Source organism: Suncus etruscus, chromosome 4 (assembly GCF_024139225.1).
Source record: "Suncus etruscus isolate mSunEtr1 chromosome 4, mSunEtr1.pri.cur, whole genome shotgun sequence".
Taxonomy (NCBI): domain Eukaryota; kingdom Metazoa; phylum Chordata; class Mammalia; order Eulipotyphla; family Soricidae; genus Suncus; species Suncus etruscus.
This window is the reverse complement of record NC_064851.1, coordinates 96,761,509-96,781,460: the sequence shown is the minus strand read 5'-3', so window position 1 is coordinate 96,781,460 and position 19,952 is coordinate 96,761,509. Positions and strand designations below refer to the sequence as shown.

The following is a 19,952-nucleotide window of genomic DNA, read 5'->3' as shown; positions in this document are numbered from 1 at the left end:
ATAACCAGGTTTCTTTTCAGTTTTGACACCCTAATGTCCATGCATACCATCAATGGCTTCATCAAAGGTTCACAGTTGAATGCAGTATACCGTATTTGCCGGCGTATAAGACGACCCCCTAATTTTGCAGTTAAAACATAGGTTTAGGCCTATATTCGCTGTATCAGACAGAACGTTCCTGTGCTGCAATTGTATGTACCACAGTGAGCCAATCACAACAAGCAAAGGTTCAAAGGTTATACTGTAATAGACTTCCTCTGACTCTGGCCAATCTGAGCAGGCTTTTGACAGTGTAGATTCAGGTCCAGAACATTGTCTAATTTGCATGCATAAAAAGCCTGCTCGGATTGGCTGAGTTAGAGAGGCAGTGCGAGCAGCCTTGCAGTGATTGGTGCAGGATTGAGTTGGAAAATTCGTTTTGCGGCAATATTCAGACAATTTTCGTTTAGGGCATATTGAAACATTTTTCGGGATATACTCGGCATATAAGACGACCCCAATTTTCGGTTGACTTTTTTTTGTTTCAAAAGTCATCTTATACGCGGGAAAATACGGTAATTAACATGAATTACAGGGCCACCTGCATCAAAGTGTTCAAAAAAGGATACTGACTTACACTTGGCCCTGAAAGTTAACACTGCTGCAAACATGTTATCTAAATCACAAAATTTTTTGATTTTAAAATAAAAATAATTTAATTTTTTAATTTTGCTTTATTTTCTTAATTATGTCTTTCACAGTTATATTTAATGTACATAGTGGCAGTGAAATAGGGCAATTTCCACCACCAATGTTGACCTCCCTCTGAGTGCAGAGACAACAGTAAACCCTGAGCATAGGCGGGTTGGCCCCCAAACAAACAAACAAAAAACAAGACAAACAAAAATGGTAGAATGGTGTTGATTTGACGAGGGAGGAGGCTAGGAAAATCATTGCATACACTATGTGGGAGAGTGAAAGAACACATGAGATGCATACTCAGAAAAAATGGAAGTGAGGCCAGAGAACAAGGACCAGGCCAGCCTTTCCTGGGTAGTCCCCAAGGAATATGCTGATTTAGGGGAGCGTAAGTTACAAGCAAGGAATTGATCCAAAGTGCTTGGGAAGATGATCCACAGACGTTACTGGTAGGTAATGGGGTAGGGGTGGGGCGGCAGAGAGACAGTTCAAAGGCTCTTGCTTAAACAAGAACTTTTCTGAGCAGCTCTTTGGTCTCCTAAATTGATCTCTGATAATAGTTATTGTCTCTTATAAACCGGGGGCATTGGTAATGGGAATGTTGCACTGGTGAAGGGGGTGTTCTGTTTATGACTGAAACCCGACTACAATCATGCTTGTAATCATGGTGTTTAAATAATGATTTTATCTTATACATATATATTTATGTATGTATAAAAATTAAAAGGGTTCTAAGAATCAAACAGATTTTGCCTCATAGTGTTGAGTGCTCAACAGTGCAGCTGACCATCAGAGCAGAGCTGGGTTTTGTTGCCTGTGCTGGAGAAGATGTTGGTCAGGGTCATCTTCAGACTGGACAGTTATGAACATAAAATCTAGATGATAGGTCCTGAATGACCAGCCTAAGACTTGACTTTACAGCCAGAATACCATCTAAATTAGTTTAAAAAGAATTTAAATCCAAATTCACACACTAAACCTTGTAAAAGTTCAGGAATAGGAAGTTGAACTGATGAATATTAAATGTTTACAAAAACTAATATTTACAGGAGACTTCAATTATAAGAATTTGAAATATTTCATAAATATTACATAATTTTGAAGAACATGACTAAATTTAATGTTACTAATTTTCCAGAATTTTTATAGTAATCCAAAAAATAAGCTTAACTAAAGTTCTAAATTCTGAATTTAGTCAGCTAAAAGTTTTGAACTCCCCCTCCACATAACCTCAAAAGTTATAAATAAGATGGTTTATAATAGCAATACTGAAAATTAAATAAATCATCTTTGAGTACTTTTAGATTTTCCCTAGTGTACCACAAATCATATCCTGAAAACCAAACAAAGTAATCACTGAAATGTTTTAAACTGTTGCTAAAATTCAGAGCTGCAGGACAAGAAAAGAACCTAGTCAGATCTCTCTAAATCTGCCTTTTTTTTTTTCTTTTTTCTTTTTTTTCTTTTTGTGTTCCCAATTCATGTCTCCTTCACACTGAGTCCATAAAATGCCGGCAATAACACTAATATAAAAACAAATAAAAAGAGGTTCTGGTTAGAGGGAGAGGATTCCTTTACTGCCACCCTGCTGAGGTGAATTTGACCACCAAAAGCAGGAAAGCCATTAGAATCCTGAATTAATGGGTACAGTGGTTTTCAAATAAGATATTTTCATGTTGGACACAATGTGGACTCAGCAAAGTTCCTCCTTCAAAAAAAAATATGGCTTCTATTTCAAAGAACTCTGATTAGGCTTACTACCATTAGGAAACCATCATGGATTTGTGCTGTTGTTACTGCTTTTAACTATCATTCACTTTCTAAATGAAAAATTATGGATAGTTAACTTGACCAACAATAAGATTTGGAATATAGCAGCAAATTCAAGGTATAGAGAGCTTCAGCGTGGATAGTTAAGTTAGGAGTTGAGTTAGAAACTTTGTGGGTTTTTTGTTTGCTTTTTGTAATTAATATTTTCATTTAAACACCTTGATTACAAATATGATTGTAGTTGGGTTTCAGTCATGTAAAGAGCAACCCCCTTCACCAGTGCACGTTGCACTAGTTAGAATCTTTGTAAGTTGCCATGTTTGAGCCTTCATCATCCCTATTAAACTATTATTATTTACTTGACTAATATTAAAAACTAAAAACTCTCTTCATTATACCCCTTCTCCCACAAAAGCATTAAAATACTACATGACTTAGGGTGTCCTCAGTAAGTCTTATTATTGACAATATAAATCAATGATAGTGAAAAACCAAATGACAAAAACCTAACAAAATTTCAATCATGATTAACTGACTATATATACATATACATATATATATATATATATATATATAAATTTTTTTCCTTTTTCTTTTTCTTTTTTTTTTTAATCAGGGGAAAGCACGCACATAGTCCCCAACTATAACAAATTGTGCAGCCTAGTTTCCCACGTGTGGGGAAATCACAAGGGTCAACATGTCTGGAGTGCAATGGGCTAGCCTCAACCTGGGGAATCCATCTTCGTGATCATGGAATCACACCTGCCAGGTAAGCATATATTGAAATATTGTTAAGAAGGCAGTAATATTAGTTCCTTTGTAGATTAATTATCAAAAATATAAGTGCATGGGTCAATTTTCAAAATATTCGATATTTTGTTTTGTTGCTCTTAAGAGTATTTGGGGGTAAAGTCACCAAACTGGTACTCTGTGGACCGATGTAACCCTCCCATTAATTTTCAGCCAAGTGGACCAACAATTCAATATTTAGGTCCCAGGAAGCAGGTCTGTTTGACAGTATAATGCTGAGAATTACTGGCATCATCCCAGTAATGCCTAGAGTCTCCCCCCAAGAGTGTACCTACTGAAGCTTGGGGAGGCGGACCATGTGATGCTGGAAATGGTACTGGAGCCACCCACATGGAATGCATGCACCTTAACCCCCATACTACCTCTTCAGCCTCGATACTTGAAATTACAAATATATAGTTCAAAAGACTACATATAACAATAATTTTTGAAACAAAACTGATTTTTAAAGAACTTTTTTATTTTCTTTATAACATGTTTGATTATATATATAAAAAAAAGAACTTCAGTCTGCATGTTTTCTGTATTATACATGAAAATCCACATCCAAAACATCTCGTCTTTCAAGTCTTTATTTTATCTTCATTGTCAAAATCCTAATTGTCACACCTGGCTGGATTTTTCCTCTTTGGTAATTCTTTTTGTTACACCGCTGAAATATTTCTCACGAAAGGAATCCTGACCATGATACAGCAGAATTTGATCACTTAGCAGATGTAAATAATGGTCTCGGTCCTGGTGGGTTAAGAAATACAAACAGAAAGAATGCCTGAGTTATTTTTTTAGTTAGCTTACAACCAAGCGGTCATTTATACTAAGCAAAAGCTCACTCACTAGAACATGTTTGATTTCCTTATTACATGTATTTGAAATATACCACTAATTATACCTATCTCATTCTTTGAACATTCAAAAGTATTCCACCTACTTTTATACCTCACCTGAGCTACACAATGATCCTCTAATGAGAAAGGGTAAAAAATTTTACTGGAAATACAGAGATCTAAAGAGAGAAGAAAATCATTCCAGGCAACACAAGCCAGGACAACAAATACATTTCCTAATTCCTAGTTTGGCACTATCTAAAACCATTTGTGAGTATCACATTTATTAAGCAAGGAAGCCTCTATTCCAAATAATATATAACAAATTATTGTATTTATGTCACACAAATAATAGAAATAGTTTTGAGTTCATAAACAAAATTCAGTTAATAACTATACCAGGCAATTTAAAGTAACTATAGTAGATGCATATCTAAGTTAAACAAGTGACTTCCCACAACTTTTAGTCTTTAGAGATGAGCACTAGAGCTCAGACTTCTTTAGATATAAGAAGCATCAAAGTTAAGCATGCTATATTTTAGCTTAAATGTCTGAAACTAGGAACACTGAAAGAAAACAGAAATATACACTCCTTATTCAATAATACTAATCAACCCTATGATAAGTAATATCTCATTGACATGTGCTTCTGTGAATTCACATTAAAGTATATGCCAACTATTGAGATTTTGAGAAGTGTAGAGTCACTACTAGAAAATTCTGGGTCTGGGAAAAGAGTAACAGTACAGTAGTAGGGTATTTGCTTGCACTCCATATGGTCCTTAGGAGTGATCACCGAGCAGACCCAGGAGTAAACCCTGAAATAATTAAATAAAAATAAAAATAAATACATAAAATAAAACATTTAAAAATAAACTTTATATAAAATAAAATACATTTAAACTTATTTAAATATTTAATTTAAATATTCAGTGATTAAATTAACATAATTAAAACATATTTAAAAAATAAAATAAACTTTTAAGTAAAATAAATAAAACTTTCATATAAAAATAGACACTAGGAATTACTTCAAGGTGTGACTCTAAAACAAAACAAAGACAAATAATATAGAGTCAAATCTACCCTGGTTCTAGTCTCAAAATGGTTACTCACAAATATAAGATCCTCAAACTATTTTGTATTTTTCTAACTCCAATTGTAATACAAATATCATTATAATTTATCATTTCTGATTCCCTAAACATTAACAAGTTTTATAATTTAAACACTTTAAAACTCTATTTTATTTATAAAAGCTCAGGTTTAACACATATGAAGTTATACTAGTTTGTTTATTTAGAAATTGATGCTTCAAAAATCAAAGACAAATTATTAATTATGACCAAATTATAAATTATGTTTTCATAGAAATAAGTAAATATCCAAATCTTTACCCATTAACATATTACAGTCCCACATTCTTTTAAGATTATGAAAAGTTGACGATGACTACTAACTTTAATTCATCTTCAATAACCTCCCAAGAGGTGGATGATTCTTGAATTATACAACTCAATAACCAAATATTAAATTGGTCAGTTAAAGAATAAAATCATTTCCCATAATACAGAGTTAAAGGTAGCATTTACTAAAAATTGTGGGTAAAAAGTAAACTAAATACTTCCTATTAATTATCTAATATAGTCTCATCAACTGAAGAGATAAAAACACTTTTTACATATGAAAAATTTAAAAGTATAGACACAATACAATTGTTAGTGATTAAGATTTATAATTAATATAAGTGATTAAAGATTTATAATTTTAGCATTGGTATTTATAAAGTCCCAAATCTATATATTTTTGGAGAAAGAGTTAACTATTTCCCCAGGAAAACTTATGAAAATAAAGAGTGTTAGTTGAAAACTTGAAAAGTGACAGTCGAGCCGTATATTCATAGAAAGTAAGTCAGAAGTGTGATTAACTTAAACCAGGGGTCTCATACTCAATTTTCCTGGGAGCCACAGGAGGCAAAGTCAGGGTGAGGCAGGGCTGCATAAGGGATTTCACACACACAAAAAAAAAATTCCTCAAACGTCATTAACAGTTTTAATTATTTCTTCTGAACATGAATAGAACATTGAGTGAAGATCATGAACAGTTCTTCTGAACATGGCATCTTTTACCTATTCCTTGCTGCCAGAGACTTGACAGAGCTTCTTCTCACAAATCTGAACCACATTTGGCTTTAGAGAGGAAGCAGTTAAGACCCTCAGTATGGCTTGAAGATGATCATCATTAGACCTGTACTTTGACTTATTGAAGTTCAATGTGGAGAATAACTTACCACACAGATATGTGCTCCCAAAAAGGCACATGGTGCGCTTGAACATTTGGGAAAGCTCAGGGAAGCTGGGGGGCAATACTCTCAAAAACTGCCCATGCATATCTGCTTTTCCACTAATCTCCCTGAACTGGGCTTTGAGATCAGAGTTGCATTGCAAGTCAATGAGCTCCATTTGAAGCACACAAGGGGCATCTTGCACATCAAAGGAAAAGGGGTTCACAAAAATTTGGAAAGTGGCTCTGTGCTTTTTGAAGTCTGCAAATATGTGATCAAATTCCTTCTCTAGCTTAAAAATAGCATCAACATATTTCTCACCACTGAATGGTATGCCTGCATCCACAAGTTCCTTGCATGCTGGGAAATGGCAAAAGTTTGTCTAAGAGAGCTGGGATTTCCATAACACAAGTTTTGAGGAAAATGCTCTCATGCTGTCATAGGCAGCCCTGATAAGCTGCCCTGGGCCTTGTAACATTTGTTTAGTACATTCAGTTTATGTCAACAAGAAAAGCTAAGTCCATGAGCCGTTTGTGGTCACTCAACTCAGAAACAGCATTCCCATCCTTCTCCATGAAGGCTTTCACTTCTTCTCTCAACTCAAAAAATCTTTTCAGGACATTTCCCCTGCTGAGCCAACGTACCTTGGTGAAATAGAGCACATCTCCATATTCTAATTCCATTTCCTCTAAAAAAGCACGGAACCTCCTGTGCTTTAAGCCCCTGGATCTGATTTGGTTGATGCATTTCACAACAACAGACATCACATTGTCACACGTCAGGCATTTACTGCAAAGGGCCTGCTGTTGAATAATGCAGTGAAGAGCAATGGCCTTCTCTACACCCTCCTCTTCAAGTTTTTTTTTGAACAAGTGCCACCACTCCATTTTTCCTCCCTGTCATTGATGGTGCTCCATCGGTTATTATTCCAACAAACCTCTTTTATGGCAAATCTGCATTCTCAATGGCATCACACAGATGCCGAAATATCTCATTAGCAGTGGTCTGGGCCATGCATTGGAATTATTGTGAGCAGCTCCTCTGTCAATTCAAAACTGCAATCAACAACACGTCGGACATAAATTGTGAGCTGTGCAGTTCCGTTATATTTGTGCCCTCATCAAGAGCAACTGAGTATGCATCAAAACATTTGGCTTTCTCACACAGTTGATGATAAATGTCACAGTGTTGGCAGAAAGGCTGATTTTGCTAAACTGACCTTTCTTTTCTGGACAGATAATACTTGAAGCCTGTAACATGCGTTTTTTTTTAACAAACTCTCCTTCTGTGAATGGTTTCCCTGCCTTAGCAATCATCTCACTAACCATGTAACTAGCTTCGACTGATGCAACATTCTCTTTGGTTGCTTTCTTGAAGAAATCTTGTTGCCTCATTAGACATGCTTTAAGACTGGCAACCTTCTTGGCTCTCTCATTTCCTTGATATTTTGCACATTCCTCAGCATGTTTAGTTGAATAACAGCATTTCAACTTGTATTCCTTATGCACTGCAACTTTCTCTGAGCAAATAAGGCATGTGGGGATGCCCCTGTACTCAACAAAGAAATACTGCATCTCCCACTTTTCCTGAAATTGTCTATGCTCGTCATCAATCTTTCTCTTCACTGCAGGCTTTGATGAAGTCATGATGAAGGTATGACAAAATCTAATTCTGTAATAAACTTCTCTCCCTTCTCTTCCTTCTCTCCCTTCGGCCTCCGATAATGCAAGGGACAGCGGGCAGGAGCAGCGGAAATGAGGTCTGCGCTAGGCGCAAAGTATTCACGATTATTTGCTTACTGAATATTCGCAATAAAAAATCGCATTAGTAAGAAAAAAATCGCAAAAAATCCACATTAAACATTTGCATACCCCAAACAAAACTGCTCGGGGTGTGCGAATGTTTAATGAGATTTTTTTTCTTTCTAATGCAATTTTTTTTTTTTTTTGGTTTTTGGGCCACACCCTGTGACGCTCAGGGGTTACTCCTGGCTATGTGCTCAGAAGTTGCTCCTGGCTTCTTGGGGGACCATATGGGACGCCGGGGGATCGAACCGCGGTCTGTCCTAGGCTAGCGCAGGCAAGGCAGGCACCTTACCTCCAGCGCCACCGCCTGGCCCCTTCTAATGCAATTTTTATTGCGATTATTCGGTAAGTGATTAATTGCAAATACTTCAATATTTGAAGGCCTGCCACGGGCCACAAAATGTTGTATGGAGGGCCACAAATGGCCCAAGGGCCACAAGTTTGAGACCCCTGACTTAAAGTAATGAATATTTTAAATAACAAAAAAATTCACACCAAGAGATCATGTAAGAAGTCACAGAGATGCCTGAAGGAAACCAAAATCTTAAAGGACAGTTGACAACAAGGTCTGTTTCATATTTCAGGGCTGGCAAATGGGACATTCACAATATAGACTAATAGTTCAGCCTTTAAACTCTTCTTGTACATTTAAATTTTTATCAGAATTTTAAATTTAGAGTTAAATGAAAGGAAAGCCACCATCTACTCTTTACACCATATAAATATCTTTTTAAAAAATAAAATCACTAGAACATATGTCCACTTTCTGGACCACATAAATGCTTTGACTTGGTTATGCTTTAAAGCTGTATAAATATGTCATCACTTCTGCAACTATACTTCCATAAATCTGCATCACTGCATTCAGCCATCAATGAACTTCTGTCTTCCTGTCCTTTCTTCCCATAACCCAACTAGACTATACAGGATGGCTTCTACATTGAAACACAATGACGATTATTGCAGTATGGAGAAGGATAAAACAAGACAGAAATATGAGGTTCCATAGTGCAAGTTACAAAGAGGAAAATTGGGGGAGGTCAACTAGGGTCCAGTTACTGGGGTACAAAATCCATTTTTGCAGCCCAATTACAGTTTTCTAGGGAAAGCAGAAGAAAAATGTCAAAGATGTAGGTAAGTTTCCTCTCAGATCAAAGATTTTTAACCAAAATAGCAGTCTTTAACCTGAAGGATAGAAAAAGAGAAAATTGGTGATAAAAACACAAAAATCAGTCAGAATGAGAATGAACAACAGAATCTGGAGGTCTTAAAAAGAATGAGAAAAATACCTCTACTGAAATGGTCATCAATAAAACATGTATTCTGATGATATTCTTTATATTAGAATTTATTATACTTGCAGACCCCAAAATCTCTTAAAAATAGTAAAAAACATGGATCAAATGATAGTTCAAAATGCTGTAATGCATGCTTTGCATGAGATCTGAGTTCATTCATCCCTAGAATCACATTTTCCTTATCTCACAGGAAGCAGAGAATAAATATGTCTAGTGTCCATGACATCCATGAGACAGCCCTGAGTTCAACAGACTCTCATTAAAAACAAATAAACAACAACAACAAACCTCCTAGAGAAGCTCAAAGTTCCAATCTCTTGTGTCAACAGAGATTTTCATCTAGATGGAAGAGTTCATGATTCATAAAGCATTCTACACGAAACATTCAGCACATCTATCAAAACCAATATCTAGCATATACATTTATATAAATGACATGACTATCATACATGCAAATGCCACAGCAAATATTTAAATGATACTCAGTCAATATAAATCATACTGCTTGCAGCACTCGGAATTTCATACCCCACTGTTCAAGGAATGTTCTCTTTTCCCTCTACCTCTCTTTCATTCTATCTTTAGTTGACTGGATCTCACACTTGAAATGATGATATTCAAGTCTACATATTTTTCATCACCTTTTCACAAGTCTTCTCATTCACATTCCCTACCCATCTCATATTCCAACTCAGTATCTTAAAGTCTAAAGTGTTTACTTAAAAGGAGAAGATTGTCCTCAAGTACCATAACCCTTGATCTCTCTCAGTAACTCAAACTTGCACCAAGATTTGGCTTTTGGTCTCTCTAACAGTTCCACTTGTCTACTACTACCAGTCATGATGCCATTGATGTCATTGATGTGAATTAAAACTTGAATTCTGCCAGTTTTAAGAAAGCAATAAACATGTAATGGAAAGTAAAAGTTGATTAAGACATGACAAAAGAGAAAACTACAGAGTAAGAGATGGGCCACCTTTCCTGAACATTGTGACTATGAATTAAATTCTGCAACAAAATAAGGAGATTATATAAAATATTATAGTTGTTCTATTATTTGCCATCACTTTAGTAACTAAAATCAAAGCTCTGTGGGAAAATATGGGCCCATCACAAATGACTACATAATGAAAATACATTTAGTCTACAAAGAAATATAGCAATTTCATTTCATTTTATTTTATTTTGGTTTTTGGGTCACACCGGCAGAGCTCAGCAGTTACTCCTGGCTCTACACTCAGAAATAGCTTTTGGCAGGCTCGAGGGAACATATGGGATGATGGGACCACCATCCTTCTGCTTGCAAGGCAAATGCCCTACCGCTGTGCTATCTCTAGCCCCGAAACATAGCAATTTTAAATATAAGAAACATACAAGTTCTAATTTAAGAAAGTAACTAATTTCATTTTAATGTATTTTACAAAAGTCAATTATTTAATTTGATGCATATTTTCATAAGTAGGTTGTTCACTAATATTTGAAGAGGGGTAAAGAAAGCAAAACAGTATAGATAACCTAAAAAAGAGTCATAGCTAATAAGTAAAACTGCTCAAACTGTAGCAATTTAAAGATAATATTTTCAAATTCAAAGTTCATGCTTTTTTCATCGCTTTTTTTAAATGCAGAAGTTACATTAAAGCAATGGAGAAAGACTGGTGGGTAGTTCAAAATGAAGTTTGACATTTAGAGGGCATTCCTCATTGAACAGCAACATTACGGTAGCACATATTTCCGACCTAAACTTTTAGACAGAATCCCTTTAACCACTGTCCCACCCAACCAATTTCCTGTCCTATCAGTACCACTAATTCTAAACATAAACCACTCAAGGAATTTTAATACAGTTGCCAAAGAGATCAGAGGAAGCTCTTAGAACTTTTATGCATTTTTATGGGTACACTGCCCTCTTCTGGCTAGAACAGAGATATTCATTATAGCATTTCTGAATGTGGTTTAATCCTATGATTTTTTTTTTTTTTTTTTTTTTTTGGTTTTTGGGTGACACTCCGGTTACTCTTGGCTATGCGCTCAAGTAACTCCAGGTGTTCAAAGGACTTTATGGGATTCTGGGGTTTGAACCCAAATCAACTGAGTGCAAAGAAAGTGCCTTATCTGCTGTACAATCTCACATATCCCAATAAGTTGTTTTGCCTTTTTTATTTGCTTTTTTTTTTAACAATAATCACTATATTAAAATATCATCCACAAACAAAAGACAACTATTTCAACCACTTACAAGTTGATAAATGTTAATTAAAAAGAAAAAAAAAGGCTTTCTTCAGGAATAAACACAAAGTTTAACTGAAACAAAGGGCACTCCCTGTAAGCATACTGTGGGTATATACATGAGTGTTCCTCAAAAACAAAACAAAACAAAACAAAAAACCTGCTCAGATTTGAAAGTTTTGAACTTTAAAGAACGTCATGGAAATCAACTCAGACAAACTAACTGCATTAGTTGTTTTTTGTATTTTATAATCCCATTTAAAGAGAAGGTAAAAAGATAAATCAGATATGTTTTGAGGTTTCTTTTCTCATGAAAAATAGGGCTTACAAAGCATTAAAATGTTAAAGAATTAAAATATTTTTCTAATACTAATTTTTGAAGAATACTATCTTGTAATTACTCCACAACTATTTCCTAAGTGATGGGCAAAGTAATTAAGGTCTAGCATATTTGCTAGAAAAAGGGAGACATTAAACAATAATGGTGAAGCTCATATTTAGAAATTGTGCTCAGACACTTGGAAAAAAAGGGTATCATCATAAGAACCTACAGAGACACCAACTTAAATGTGTTTGAACAGAGTGGAAGTTTTGCCCCCAGAGTGTAATTTTTATTTGGGAGAAACATAAGAAAATAGAAGGGAGACAAACATTGTAAAGAACACAGTAGGAGAGCATAAAAGGAGAGAAGTCAGAGACAGGAGTATTTCTAGCTGGGATGAAAGGTTCAATAAAGAATTTTAAGTTGTTGGGGCCGGAGAGATAGCACAGCAGTCGGACATCTGCTTTTGCACACGGCCAACCCAGGAGACGGTGGTTCAATTCCTGACATCCCATACAATTTCTGAAGGGGCCTGCCTGGGGTGATTTCTGGGTGCAGAACCAGCAGTAACCCCTAAGTGCTGCTGGATGTGACCCCATAACTAAAAACTGGAGCAGTGGACAAGCGGTAAGGCATCTGCCTTGCACGCGCTAGCCTAGGAAAGACCTCAGTTCAATCCCCATAGGGTCCTCCAAGCCAAGAGTAACCCCTGAGCATCACTGGGTGTGGCCCCAAAACAACAACAACAAAATTTTAAATTGTATTCAAAATTACACAGAAAGACACTGATAACTTTTCAGTGAACACATTTTATGATCATTTTCTTTTTGAAAGCTATTTGGCTATTGTTTAGGAAATAAAATAGAGGGAGAAGTTTTGGCAGCAGCAGGGAAATCCTAGGAAACACTCAGGAATCCAGAAAAGAAAGCAGTACCACAAGCCTTTGGGATTGCAGGAAATAAATATATTTGCAAGAGAACTAAAATCCACTAAGTCACTCTAAGTCAGATTTCTGAAAATCACCCAGTGTCCCTCATGTCAGTGACTCAATCAGTCACCAAGTCCTGTTTATCTACCTTCTTTCCAGGATCTCAACTCCATTATTTCCTCTATTCTCCCTAATTCTATCATTCTTGTACTATAACCTGACCATCTTTGCATTAGCAAACCAGGTATCCCTAGGTATTTTTCCATAATTCAAACTTGCCTGCATATTAAAGCCAGAATGACATTCTGGTAAAACACCAACTCCTTCCAATATCCCAGTATCTTCCAGGGGCTTGCAGTCACCACAGAATAAACCCCAATTCTGGAACATGAGGACCTTAAGGTCTGGGCATCACTTAGTTTTCCAGTTAATCCCCAACTATTACTTCCAGTCCTGCTAAATGCCTAGGATTTCCTGAAGATGTTGCAATCATGCCTATGCCTCTCTATACCTCCCAAAATATTTGGCTTCCTCTACTGGTACAGCCAATATGTCCAAGAGAGGGGCCTTTGGTGTTTTAAGTGGTACCTTGCACAGATATGCAACACACTGTGTTGGAAAGGGGCAGATGATCATTTCTCTCATTGTGTTAGCTTCTCTAAGCATAAGAACTCTCTACCTTATTATCCATTTATCCTCACTATCTTCTACAAATGGTTCCATAAATATATACCAAGTGATGAAAGTGAGGATTTCCAAGTCATGGGACATATAGTCAAGTTGACTAAAGAAAACATAAAAATAAAAAAGCATATGAATTAAAAATGTTAAGAGCATGTTTTTCTTTCTCATTTTTTGTAGTACCCTTTCCAGAGTATCCTGTACTCAGACCTTACAACAATGTTTATTCCTTCTGTGGGAAAACTTATTCTTTCAGAAAAATAGGAGTCACCAAGCTTGAATTCCTTACCTTTTCACACCCTCTACTGCAAACTAAATTCCCTTCCTTAATTCTTCAACCTCATCTTTCACTAGTACTCTCTACCCACGTTCTGGTCAATTTTCTTCTGTCAAATTTGTCATAATTCTTTCCCATAATGTCCATTTACTAACTTTTATTTTGGAGAGGGCATGCCTGATGACACTCAGAAGTTGCTCCTGGCTCTATGCTCAGAAATCACTCCAAGCAGGCTCAGGGGACCACATGAGATGCCAGGGATTGAACAACATGCAAGGCTAATGCCCTACCCGCTGTGCTATCACTCCAGCCTGGCAAGATAACTTCACTGGAATTTTAGAATCAATGAATTCTCTCAAGGATATTCATTAATTTATAAAGTCAGTTTTAAAACAAGAGATTTCCTCTAGGAAGATGTCAGCGTGGGGATGAAGCTGAAAAATTCTATTCCCACCTGAAAGTCAAATGGCTTATATTTTAATTACAGTTAAGGGTTAAGTTATACTTTTACTCACTAAATTTCCTGATAAAGACACAAATTATTCTACTTTATTATAAACCTGTAGTCATTTCATCCTCAAAGTGACAGTAGTTTATACAAAACATTAGTTTCATTACAAACACTTGAATACAAATGGTTTATGAAACTTATTTTATAAGTGAAAACCAATGATGCTATGCACTAAGGTGAAAGGAAGAAGGCAAAGAGCTGGAAGAGAAAACTAGTGTTTTATTCTATCTTCTAATCAGCAGACTGAAATGAAATGTAAATGACACTACTGAATATAGTGGGCCTTGGTTCAGCTTAAGGGTAATTACCCATGTCCGGCTTTTGTTTAAAAATCCTGCTTCCCTTATCAAAGCTTCCCACTGTTCGACATCTGGTACTGGACAGTAGCTATAGAAACCACTTGTGCTAAAGTTATACAGCTATAAACAGCACTAGACCATTTTCAAACCAAGGACAAGCAGGTCAAAAGTCTGGCATCTAATACCATTAAGAAAAACCTCTAGCACATTTGTAATGGAAACAAAGTAAGGTTGGGAACCTTCAACCCTGTTAGGTTTTTATATAAAACCCTCTAAAAATGTTTGTTACATTGCAAGATATTGTTACTTAGTTAAATCTATGAAAGTACTTTAATATATTAGAATCTTCATATCTCTAGCTCTAAAAATGAATGACATATAGCAACTGAACTTTTGACATCTGGCACTCAACACATAATTTCTTTCTTATTTAAAAAAACATGATGAATATTTGTTCTATAGAACATCTGCTAAGAATACGTATGTTCTCTGCTAAAATATGTAATGACATAATATCTGAAATTTAATCTCAAAATAATCAACATGAGAAAAGTTTAATGACAACCTATTAGTATACCTTGGTTTTTAAGGCAACTGGGCTTTTGTTTTATTTTTTAAATTTTGGATACAATACTATTAATAATAGGGTTTCATGCATGCAGCATTCTAATACCACGCCCTTAAACAGAGTGTCCATTTCCCTTCACACTTGTCTCAGTGTCCTCCCTTAGCCCCCTATTCCACCCACTCCCCAAGCTTAGTTTTGTAGATCATTTCTCAGGTTCTGTTTCCTATGGCTTTTGTTATTCCCTTACCATATTTCTTTCTATCTCAAATATGACCGGCTATTTTGTTTTTGGTGCTCAGGACTGACTCTGCTCAGGGAGCACTCCAAATAAGGATGGAAAGCATGGTACTGGGAACCAAATCTGGATTGGCCACTTTCAAGGCAAACATCCTACCTTCTCTGGTCCAGAATTGTATCTAATATTTAATATTTTTAAAAAGTCACCTTCCCTTCTTAAACAACCAGAAACAAGAAAAGACAAATACACAGGCCCAGAAAGATAGCACAGCGGCATTTGCCTTGCAAGCAGCCGATCCAGGACCATAGGTGGTTGGTTCAAATCCCGGTGTCCCATATGGTCCCCCGTACCTGCCAGGAGCTATTTCTGAGCAGACAGCCAGGAGTAACCCCTGAGCACCACTGGGTATGGTCCAAAAACCAAAAAAAAAAAAAAAAAAAAAAGACAAATGCATGTAATACTTCTAATTAGTTATTCATCTCCCAGATGGCTTTCTTAATTCATTGTGAACTATTAAAAGTGAATGAAAACACAGATACATTTGTAAGCAGATCCCAAACAAATGAGGAACAGTGAGTCAATACAGAGTAAACTGCTTATTCTGTATGCAGCTAACCCAGGTACCCCATACAGCCCAGTAAGCCCCGCCAGGAGCGATTTCTGCATGCAGACTAGGAGTAAGGCCTGGGCACACTGGGTGTGCCCAAAATCCCTAGCCACAAAGAAGGAAAAAAATTATTTTGTTTGGTAATTAGTTCTATAGTGATATTATTACAAAGTAAAGAAAATTTGGAAGTCAGTTTAGCAATTAAACTTGCAGAGAGTAAATTTCAACAAAAGCGGGTAGTTTGGAAGTGCTTCACTATTTTATAATTTTATATTTTAGATATTTATTTTATTCATTAAATTGTATGCTTGTGTTTGGGAGAGGAAAAAAAGCCATGTTAAAATAAAATACACTGGAGTCGAAAAAATATTACAACAGGTAGTTGTTTGCCTTGCATGCAGTCAACCAGGATTCTATCTCCAGGAACCCAAATGGCCCTGTGAATATTGCTAATACTACCAGGATTTCTTTGAATGCTGAGCCAGAAGAAAGTCCTAAGCACACTGGGTGTAACTCTAAAAAAAATAAAATAAATATACTACTTCAATGAATTCTTGGTATATCATGGTATGATATACAGATATAAATATTTACTTGAATTTGATAAACACTAGAAAGATAATTGAGTTAAATATCTATATAATAGGTACCAATTCCCCCAAGATACAAAGTATAGAAAATCGGTCGTGTAAGAAATATTAAAGAAACTCCAAAGAATTATGTATCTTATATAAACTTCCAATTTCTTAAGTCATTCAACTCCCAGGTCAGACATTTTTTGTGGTGGTGGGGGGGTTGGTTTCTGGGTCACACCTGGCAGTGCTCAGGGGTTACTCCTGGCTCTATGCTCAGAAATTGCTCCTTGCAAGTTCAGGGGACCCTAGGGGATCCAGAATTCTAACTACTGTCCCTCTACATGCAAGGCAAATGCTCTACCTCCACGCTATCTCTCTGGCCCCCAGGTCAGACTTTTTATTATGCAATCAACCTCTGACATTTACAGCACCAGTGTAGTGTATTCAAAGACTGTTTCACTCTCATTGCTTGAGAATATGAACACTGGAGTTGAGTCACAAAGGCAACTATCTTTAAATAACTGCTTTTCCTTTTATATCATAATATAACATAATTAGAAGAAATTTAAAATTTAAAATTTAGATATCTAAGATAATGATTAATTCCCTTCTGGAGCTAGTAATAGATAAATATTTTATTCGTTTTACAATAAAGTTTGTATTAGTATTATTATGAGATAAGGTGACAAGGTTGTACTAGTATCAATAATTTTAGTTTCAATATACAAAGTTCTTGTATCATCCAAGTGCCTACAGCCCTTCAGAACTGTCATCTGCTTCAAGTCATTATAGTTTAGGGCCTGCCTTACAGTAGTGTCAGTAACTTTGATAAAATTGAAATGTATCATGTTGATACAAAGGGAGGACGAAAGTACTCCATCTCATTCATAAGCGTTATACAGATAAGCAAAACAAGAATAAAAAAGACCTCAATTTATAACAAACCCCAGGTACTGAACTACAGAAATGAAAATATCTGAATTAATCATGTAAATCATAATGATACAGATGAATGGGTAAATAAGCTGTGGTGGAATATTGTGCAGCTTTAAGAAGAGATGACATCTTACAGTTTGCTGCAATTTGGATGGAAAAGTAGAAGGTATCATGTTTACTAAAAAAATTCAGAGAAGGACAAATAGTTCACTCATATCATTCATCTATGGTACAAAGAGACATAAAACAAGAGAATATACAATATCAAACAATGAGAGAACCTTGGTTTGGCTTACAAAACTGTGATTATCAAGCAGAGGGCAGAGAATGGAGAAAAATGACAAGGTGAACCAGAAGTAATTAGTATTAATTAGACTTAAGAATATTGATGGAAGGTATTGGGCAATTTGAATGTAGTAAGGTATATAACTATATACATTAAAACCATAAATGTTAACACTATAGCAAACATGTTACCTAAACCTCAATAATAATCTTTAAAAAAACCTGTCATTATGGTATTAAAATATTTAACAAACATAATATTAGAAGTATGAGGGGTCGGAGAGATAGCATGGAGGTAAGGCATTTGCCTTTCATGCAGAAGGTCATCGGTTCGAATCCCGGCGTCCCATATGGTCCCCCGTGCCTGCCAGGAGCAATTTCTGAGCATGGAGCCAGGAATAACCCCTGAGCACTGCCAGGTGGGACCCAAAACCACAAAAAAAAAAAAAAAGTATGAACAAAGAATTCAAATAACACAAAGAAAATACCATTAACAGCAAAAAGCAACTCACTCAGAAAGTAGTACCTAATATGATTCCTAAATGTAAAGTTAAGAAACACTATGCCATTCGGAAGCTAGCCAGCGAGCCAGTGAGTAAGAAATGGCTGCATGTGGGGGTTTCCAGGCAGAGTGCTGATTGCTCTACCTGCAGAGTCTCCACCCAGCTGTGCTTCTTCTGAGGAAACTGAGGACCTGAAGGGAGCCCTGTCCTACTCTTCTCTGTCTTTCCTGAACTCTGGAAGCTCTCCTCAGAGCCCTGGGAAGCGAACCCCAAAAAAACTACATTCGGAAGCTAGCCAGCGAGCCAGTGAGTGAGTAAGAAATGGCTGCATGTGGGGGTTTCCAGGCAGAGTGCTGATTGCTCTACCTGCAGAGTCTCCACCCAGCTGTGCTTCTTCTGAGAAAACTGAGGACCTGAAGGGAGCCCTGTCCTACTCTTCTCTGTCTTTCCTGAACTCTGGAAGCTCTCCTCAGAGCCCTGGGAAGCGAACTCCAAAAAAACTGAAGCTACCCAGCAAGTGAGTGAGTAAGAAATGGCTGGATGTGGGGATTTCCAGGCAGAGTGCTGATTGCTCTACCTGCAGAGTCTCCACCCGGCTGTGCTCCTTCTGAGGAAACTGAGGACCTGAAGGGAGCCCTGTCCTACTCTTCTCTGTCTTTCCTGAACTCTGGAAACTCACCTCAGAGCCCTGGGAAGCAAACCCCCCAAAAACTGAAGCTACCCAGCAACTCTCCTCAGAGTCTTGGGAAGCGACCCCAAAAATACAGCATTCTGAAGCTGCCAAGCAAGCGAGTGAAAACTACGCCTGTCCAGTGGGGCCCGACTGTGAAAAACTGTGAGTGCTGCCTGTGTGTGTCTCTCTACTATCCTGCTGCGTGAACCTCCTGAGACTGGGCTGAAAAGAGGCTCCAGAAGGCACTTAGCTCCACTTCGCTACGCAGCCATGCGCTCTTTCTAAAAAAATAACACCATCAAAAGAAGAAAAAAAAACACACTAAGAACTGTGTTGGATCACAGAAGCAAGAACTTCTCTCAAGACTGTCTTCTCTGCTGCGTGCTCGGGCCTAAGATTTGATCCTGTGTGAGGCTTCATCCATGGAGGACTCCCCTACCTTGGAGGCAAGCAGGCCCATCCAGAAAGGGCGGAGCCAGAGAAGTGTGCTGCCTGCATCATATAACCAATGAATACCACCACAACACGTAGAAAAACCCACAATACAAGTGTGACAATGGGGAAACAATGCAGGCCAGCATCAGACATAGAGAATGAAGATGACAATTCTGATGACCAGTTAATGACCAACCAACTAATCAACCTCTCAGATAAGGACTTTAGAGTAGCAATATGGAAGATGCTCAAAGACCTCCAAAAAACCATGGATAGAGGGAACAGAACACTAATAATAATCAAGAAAATATGAAGACAGAAATCACAAAACTCCAAACTGAAATAACATGTCAACTAACAGGCCTGAAAAAATCAGTAAACGAAGTGAATGACAAAATGGATAAGCTCTGGGACAGGGT

The 19,952-nt window shown here is 36.8% G+C and overlaps 1 protein-coding gene and 1 non-coding gene across 3 annotated transcripts in view; both read right to left on the bottom strand.

The window, feature by feature from the left end:
- Nucleotides 1-3,061: 3,061 nt before the first annotated feature.
- On the bottom strand, nucleotides 3,062-3,225 carry LOC126008094 (U1 spliceosomal RNA). Its single transcript, XR_007495503.1, has one exon. It is a non-coding gene; the product is annotated as a U1 spliceosomal RNA (small nuclear RNA).
- Nucleotides 3,226-3,838: 613 nt separating this feature from the next.
- TRMT11 (tRNA methyltransferase 11 homolog) overlaps nucleotides 3,839-19,952 on the bottom strand; it is a 74,387-nt gene continuing 58,273 nt past the window's right edge. For both annotated transcript variants that reach the window (XM_049771140.1, XM_049771141.1), the window contains one exon: nucleotides 3,839-3,993. In XM_049771140.1, coding sequence (XP_049627097.1) covers nucleotides 3,862-3,993 — 132 coding nt within the window. In that variant the 3' untranslated portion in view covers nucleotides 3,839-3,861. The remainder of the gene's footprint in view (nucleotides 3,994-19,952) is intronic.